This window comes from Saccoglossus kowalevskii, chromosome 21 (genome assembly GCF_978046115.1).
Source record: "Saccoglossus kowalevskii chromosome 21, keSacKowa6.1, whole genome shotgun sequence".
NCBI lineage: Eukaryota > Metazoa > Hemichordata > Enteropneusta > Harrimaniidae > Saccoglossus > Saccoglossus kowalevskii.
In genome coordinates, this window is record NC_140661.1 from 25,867,657 (window position 1) to 25,876,102 (window position 8,446).

Below are 8,446 nucleotides of genomic sequence, written 5' to 3' on the forward strand. Positions count from 1 at the left end.
AGCTGAGTTAGGAATAAAAAATATACAACAGTGAGTAATATGTCCTCTAGCTTCTATTAATAGTTGTGTTGCAAAAATCTGTACATCATTTAAATGTTTAGATACAGCGAGGTGCTTGTGGCAAACCATGCGTGTCTGAATGAACATATGATGATTAGTTTCGCCATTATGCTTTTTCACTATTCGATTATTAAAAACAATGTTTTTGAAACTTTCATTCATGCGTATGTCCCTATCTTCGGAGCTTCTTGTTTCGCAATACTGACAATATGAGTACAGTATCCATCGACGTTCGTCACTGGCATCAGGATACAAATATGTGCAACATTGAAGAGGTGATGTGATCAGCTAAATTTTAGTACATATATTTAGTTTGCATTGTCATTTTTATTTCCCATTTGAATCACAAAAACAAACGTGTGTATGATTATGAATTATTCCCAGTTTAAATGTTCCTTTTCATTCAATAATGTTATATTCAAATCGTTGTCTCAACAGTTGTCTCTCCGTTGTATTTTATATGTCACCAATATATTCCTCTTCTTCGTATAAACGAACACATCAATATATGCTTATTCAATTGCACGTATATCACTAGCTTGTTGGACAGGAAATTGGTTCTTGTCAACACTGTTATATAATACACAACGAATATAATACCATGCCAACTTTAATCATTTGTAACACAATTTTTTCTCTGGGCAGAGCAGATCAACTAATTAAATATATTAAACTACTAAAAAGTATTCCCACTTAATTAAATTATACATATTTCATATACTTCCGTGACTAAGTGTATATAATCGCTTTGTCATGTAGAACTAATATATGCCAATTTTTATCTTGTCACTTGTAAAAATCTAAGAATGAAATGAAGAATCAGATTAATTAAAGTAAAGCACTCCATCAATTCAAAATTGTTAAGTTATTCAAGCATTGAATATTTAGACAGCGGACCTGACTGCATTCCCGTTATGCATGTACTGCATCTCAGAGTTTTATCAGAAGCAAACTGTTGAACTTCATGATTACTTTTGTATTCGACTGCAAAAAGAAAATAAAGGAATCAGTTGAACAGCGCAACACATAGTTAAGCATCACGTTGTATCATTCAAATCAATCAGACAATACAAATCAAAACAGACAATTTCAATTATATAACGTACACAGTATATATCATTTAAATTGAACCAGTTCTCCAGATTGTACACATTAATTGAGTCGCCTTAATACTTTATAAAGACTTAATTGTACATGTTCCCACATCTACTTACTCATATGGGTATTCCACGTCTTCAATTGTTTCAGGTGCTGTCTTGTCTAATGTATCTGGGAGGAGAACCAATAATATACCAGAAACTATTGATGGAATACCAATGAGTAGAAACGGTGCCAAGTACCAAACAGTATCCGAAATCATGATATATTGTGCAACAATAGCTCCGATGAAGGAAGAGCAGCGTGCAAAGGCAATTACTTGGGCTCTGAAAAAATGTATTGTAACATGTAAGAGCTATGAATATGAAATATGTTTATATGCTTGATTACGTATTTGAATGATTGATTTATCCATATTATTAATCTCATATACAATAACATTTCAGATGCAATGTTGCAAATGAACACAGTTTGCGAATGATGGCATACCAATGTCATTCACAAATTTTGTATATATTACTTATTCAAAAGACATATTCGTTCACTACAACACATACAATTACATATAAGAAATACACACATAATTACGGATCACATAACCAACATTAATTTACACAACAATGCATGTAAAATATGAGTCTTGTAAACTGTAGTTTTTACAAAATCTATAATTGAAGAATAAATCATAGTGTAAATTTATTGTGTGTACTTTTTTTTCTATGTACATGTATTAACTATTAATTAGGTTACTATACTAATTAATGCTCAGTTTTGTGATATTGGCATTTGATGAAGAGATTGACTAGAGCATGTCTTACCTGACTGATGTAGGAACAAGTTCTGATATATATACAGGAAATCCAGAAATACACATTTTGGCAATAAATTTAGCTACAACTGTTGATGTGAAGAGAACAGCAGCTACGCCTAGGAAGACAATGTAATGACATAAAGTCAAATACAGTGCCAATTGCAACAAACTAAATTACAATGCTAACACAAGGCAACACAATCATCATGTTTAGAGTGGCACGTGTTTCTTGGTGTCTTAGTGTCAATTTAGATTTTTTTAAACATATTTGTTCTATTTTTGATGTATTTTCTGTGTGCATGACTAGATTATCGCCACACATACACGACAAGTTAATGCATCAGTGTTACATGGATTGAACACTTAAAATCATTGTTGGAACTAATCAGTGATATTCAGTTAATATGGAAGCATTTTAGCGGCGCTCATTACTGAAATCGAAATTTCAGGCACATATATATAAATTCAAGCTCGGCAAATGTAACTCGCCACTCCAAGCAGACACTGTCTCAACAACGACTGTTTTAAATAGCTTGTCGAATCTCCGACATCACAATGAACGTGAACATAATAATTACTACACGTTTGAATCTAGTATAATATTGGTCTGAAAATTTTAACCTACTCAATTACGATTGCTTTCGGAATAATTCTTTCCAGCAGCAGGGACACATACCTGAATTAATCGAAATTACAGGCACACATACAAACATAAAACACCGGGTAGTAAAAGTGAAAGTAATAGGCGATATTAATTTAGTCACGGCTTTTTATATCAACCCGGCAGTCATAAGTTGTATTAGCTCGCACTAGAACGTGCGCTACTGTTTTTATGGCTTAAGAAACGGTAAGTAAAATTTAACGGAGTTAAATCTGACAAGTTGAAGACCCAGAGTGCACAAACGGTTATCTCATACTAATGCTTTCAAAACACCCAGGGACATTTTTCATGAGAAAAAGCTAGAATGACAATGAAACTGCGTACTGCTTCTTTTATTCAGCAATCTGATTTTCTTGAAATTGCATTGACACCTTTCTGGTTATCACAGTTAAAACAACTGAAGATTTGTATGTTCCTAGTTTGGGTGTTCCATATATCATGCTAACTACCGTCCCACCCAAGGGGGACCGATATGCAATTACATTTGATGTAGCCTGATTGATAATAGCTTTATAGTACTAATATAATTTAAATTAGTTGTTAATAGCATATATATATATTTACATAATTATCAAAACAAACATGATTACAGTTACTAATGATAGTGACCCCTCGATAGGCAGGTTATCCCATCATAAACACATCTTTTCTCAATCATAATTTCTGTTTTGCAAGCATATAATATACAAAAGCCTAGGTTAGTTATATCTTCTATGCATACTGATTAATGTGTTGTTGTTTTTTTGAAAGATGTCATATTGAAATGGTATGTATTGATTTTTATAGTTCTCAATATTACGGATCGTTAATGTATGTTCATGTTATCTAGTTTATTAATAATCATATTTACATTCGGTTTGTGAAGAGTGCTTGTTAAAAGCATCATTGCATTCATTTTAAATAGTTTTCAGTGCTTTGTTACATTGTATCAGCTCATGTTCTTGTGTATGGAATTTACTCAAAAAATTATTTGCAGCATGGCAACATAACGCAACAAGGTCCTCAAATTTATATTTTTTTAAAGAGTCTATATTAATTGTGTAAGAATATTAAACATAATTCATATAATTATTCATACCAGATAAAACTCCTCCAATAAGAAAAGTGATACCAGAAACAATCATTGCTACACTAATCGTTGCACGTCTTCCATATCGAGCAAGTAACCAGCCAGAAAAGAAACCAGCAGGTATCTCGACAAAACCTGTAAACACAAATATCATGTATGGGTCTCTGGCGAATAAGTCGATGTTCAGAGATATCCCATAATACATCAATCCAAACGCGAACCTGAAAATCAGATCAATACAAATGTATAAATAAAATTAACAACATAAATCAAATAGGAGTACGAAAGTTGAATAAAGTAAATTGTAAAGCAAGACTAATTGTCAAATAGAAAAGTAAACGTTTTAGGCCAAGTACAATAGAACAGTACAATCACAATCGATTCACGCCCATTAAAAAAATACAGAATACTAATGGACAAAGTAATGACAACTTTACTAACCAATTAATAATGATAATTACACTTCTTTTTCGTAGAATGGGAGTTTTGAAAAGAGCAAATACTGAGGCGTGTCCGACAGGTTCAGTGTTCTGTAGACACAAACCACACTGCACATAATACATCATTACATAACAAATTATAAAAAAGAGGGTAGTTAAAATACAAAAATGCAATTGCAGGAACACTTTTCTAGGTCGTGGTTCATTTGTACGGCAAGAACAAATTGAATTAGAAGATCTGAATAATAATAATAATATACGTGATTATAACATAGAGAAAAGGAATGTTAATACCTTTCTGCTGATGCAAGCCTAATATTAATTAATCTGGATGAATTTGTGTATGTAGGAATTGGTAAATACTCTGCATGCTGCAATGCATTTACAATATGTGAGAAGTTCAATTCAAAACATAACAATGATCACATCTTATAACCTACCTCAAAATCCGAGCACATTTCATGTAAATTAATCATGTGTTCTTCCATGGTAGATTTGTTTAATGTGTCCGCTCTTATTAACATATGTTCAAGTTTTTCTGCCTCACCATGTTGCACAAGCCATCGGACAGATTCTTCTAAAAAGCTAACCACCGTGCAAAGACATAGATATAACATACAAACAAACCGAACAAAATAGCTACGACAGATGAATATTATATATAAATGGTTATCAAGTACTTGGTAATTATTCAATAGAACCAACCTTTTGTGTAATTGTCCTTCTTATATAATATAACATGTATGTAACAATTACAATAACTTCTTCAACAACTTCTACAACTTCTAAGGTTAATTTAAAAGTGTATTCATGCAACCATAAGGCTGAGAAAAAAAAATGTGTCTGTTTCTCGTTTCCGCGCGCATCAGTTGGAACCATGCGCCTCGGACATTTTTTTTCTTCCGTCTAAAGCATTCTAAAATGCGCTTGTACTAGCAGTTTTCTCAACTTCCCCCATTTTAGCTCAGTATTAAAAAAATCGCCTCCGCGCCTCATTTTAAAATTTCCATGAAACAGAGATTTTTTCCTGGCCTAATGTAAGAATGAATGAAACCAAATTTACCAATTACTGCTCGACTTCAGGTAGATATATTTAGTATTTTTTCCTCCGTAAATTGAACATATTGTCCACAAATGTACAAGATTGACTGTCTGTTTTAGTGAATATAACCTTTCTATACTGTCACTCTCATTTATTACGTTTGTGTAAGACCACCAGTTTCAACAATGTAAAAAAGATCACAACTATTTACAATGAGGCATAAGTCTCGTGACTCATAAAAACACGTTTTGGTTATAACTATCATGGAACACCAACAGAAGATCGTTGATTTGTATGACAAATAAACAATTCGCATTACTCACCAAATGTAAGGAAGATAAAAAAGACAGATTGCGCCAGTGATGAATTGTAGTGTTCTCCAGTCACCCTGAACAAAATATGCTGTCATTCCAAGCAATATGTATCCTATTGCATAACTAAAAGTACATGCAGTGCCAATCAATGGTCTACGTGATGATGGTGATGCTTCCATTCCTATACAATAGTGAATATAAGCAGAATATTCAACCACATCTGAATTTAGTTCAACCAAATTCATTGGATACATTATTTGGTTTGTTTGACCATATTATAGCAGTTCTCTTGGATAGACGAGTAAAATACAAAGCTCATGTAAAACAAATAGGAAATTAAACATACTGATATAACATACCAAGTACAATTGATGTCTGATAAATAGAAGATGATGAAAACGCTAATAAAAACTGTCCTACGATGAAAAAGGTGAAAGTCGGAGTAAATGATACAGCAATGGCGAATATCATAGTCAGAGTTGTAGCTATGTGAAATGTTTTTTTTCGTCCACATCTAATAATACAAGACAAAAAATACAGTACATATTGTTAAAACAATCAATTGTCTAAACTTTCTCCTCAGCGTTACATTATGATAATCTACCTATTATTGGTAGCGATATCTGGCCTCACTGTGTCTATTGTAGCTTGTGTTCTATAACACAATGATGGGTGCAACAATGTGTAGGCTACTTACATTTCTGCAAGCTGTCCGAACACAATGGCGCCGATTAGTAGACCAAGAGATGATAATGATTTTGATAACTGTTTTAAAGCATCTTTATCGCATACCAAATCAAACTGTACAGTAATAGAGTAATATAGAACTGTATGATGATACTATATAAATATAGATCGGTATACAGTGAAAGGAAGTAAAGGAAGAAGGAAGGAAGGAAGGAATCTATTGTTCAGGAATGTTTTTAAGAGTCATGCTCCTCTCTGAAAGATTATTATTCAATAACTAACCTCAGTGACAACAGTGTTGTGTAAGTATCTTTTGTCATACACCCATCCCTGGTCGCAGTGGATCGATGAATTTGTTGTTTGGCATGTAAATGACTCGTTTCCTTTTTCATCGCTCACATTAGTGTCATATCTCAGACACGAATCCCATTTCAATTGGCCACGTGTATAGCGATATGGTATGGAGCAGTTTTTCAATCGTGAGTTATCGGTATAGGTTTGGTTTGCACTTACTCGGCAGTAATGATCAACCGAAGCACTATAAAAAACATTTCCAAATACGAACCATGGTAATGGAAGAATGGCGAGAAAAATCAAAAGAAATTGAATCTTCTGAAATCGGCCAAAATCCTTAATTATATTCAGGGACTCAGCGTCCTTCATCTCTGTGAAATACGATACAAATATATTAGTTATTCAAATAATGACATTTAAGCCCAATTTGCTATACATAGAGCAACAACAAGCTACATACACAATCTACTATTGAACTATGGACACTAGGGCGTGTTTCATTTGTTGGTTTACATTTTGTTACTGCAAAAATATGTGTTGTTGAAGCGGCCACCACGAACATACCGCGATATATCAGTCGATTTGAAGTTAGATACGTTCACTCTGCTGTTTCAGGTGTTAGTTAGCTATAACTATGATTATTTGTATATATGCATTTTAAATTATATATTCAGTCAGTTATGTGTAGTATTTGAGAAAAAGAAAGCGAATACAAGTCGAGTGTATTTTATACGATTCTTTACAGTTCTGTGTATACCATTATAAAAGTGAGGCAAGACATTCAGCTTGATTATTGAACGGTTTTATCAATAACACATGGAAATATTGATACACTTTATCAACGTAATTCCCACGCAACTTTGAACTTTGAATGAACTGTAAATTCTGCCTTCAATATAGAAAATACTACCGAAAAACGGTTCAAAATAATAAATTTAACAGCAGAATACATCCTAGTAATAAAATAAAAATAAAGTGACTTCTAAAAACTGAATGTTTTTTTGCGAACTTCGTATACGGCGCCCAGATTTTGTTATAAACCGACATTTGCTTCACGTTCATATCCTACCATGGCAGCAGCCGAAAACATGTTGCTTGTTTGTTCTTTCGAGCGGAACTGATCGCCAACCAGCCTACAGGCTTGTATGGTTATAAATAACTCAGTGATATGTGTTCAGCTTTGCGTGCACTCAATACAACACAATATATTACCGGAATTATTGTACAATGTTAACTTACCTGTATAATTCGAGAGGATATTACACAATTAAACAGCATTCCACATACTTCACGTCTAAAGAATAAATAAAAAGCTAGTTAGGTATACATATGAAACTGTATACACCTTTCTTTGTACTCCAGCAAATGTAACCCCCATAGCGGGTTATTTTTTCTACGAACATAAATTAGCATATCATTAAGCTAGTAAATATATTCACGGCTATTTACAGATGAAAATGCAGACTGAATGATTACGCGGGCAAGCGTCCTTTAATAATAATAAAAAAAGCATGGCTGCCACAAGGGTTTGACCAGACTCCACACAAAGAAGTTCGTTGATTCATTTGTCGAAATTTTGGATTTTGGCACTCCAATGATATTTCCTTGGACGAAAAAGATTTATAATAATAAGGTTATTACGATGATACTTAAAAGTATACACTCAGACACTACACCATCGCATCGACCTCTGCTGTGCACCGGTTGATACTTCCGGTTGATACTTCGTGCATACTTTGAGGTATCCTCGTAATAACCTCATAGTATACTTAATATTTCAATCCAATCAGATTTTGAAACAGTGAAACATGTATATTGAAGAAAATCATGATGTGTATATTTTGTATATTTTTATTATGTTTTGTGTCATTGGAGATGATATAATATAAGCAATCAATTTGCTAATAAGGAGACGTGATATGAATTATATATCTTGGCCTAGTCATATTGAATTTGCCTGATACTTGTAA

General features: G+C 33.1%; 1 protein-coding gene across 3 annotated transcripts; it reads right to left on the reverse strand.

Moving 5' to 3' along the window:
- Positions 1-367: 367 nt before the first annotated feature.
- On the reverse strand, positions 368-7,861 carry LOC102806892 (organic cation transporter protein-like). Of its 3 annotated transcripts, XM_085494900.1 has the most exons (11): positions 7,716-7,843; positions 6,465-6,847; positions 6,193-6,296; positions 5,855-6,009; positions 5,505-5,676; positions 4,580-4,724; positions 4,141-4,229; positions 3,709-3,920; positions 1,977-2,085; positions 1,275-1,484; positions 368-1,044 (listed from the first exon to the last, which is right to left on the reverse strand). In XM_085494900.1, exons 2-11 carry the CDS (start codon positions 6,843-6,845, stop codon positions 1,029-1,031), a joined length of 1,593 nt encoding a protein of 530 aa, XP_085351026.1. In that variant the 5' UTR covers positions 6,846-6,847; positions 7,716-7,843; the 3' UTR covers positions 368-1,028. The 3 variants fall into 3 exon arrangements, with proteins under 3 accessions (XP_085351026.1, XP_085351027.1, XP_085351028.1); XM_085494901.1 differs by lacking the exon at positions 6,465-6,847 and having other exon boundaries at positions 7,716-7,861; XM_085494902.1 differs by lacking the exons at positions 6,193-6,296; positions 7,716-7,843 and having other exon boundaries at positions 6,465-6,705.
- Positions 7,862-8,446: the final 585 nt, after the last annotated feature.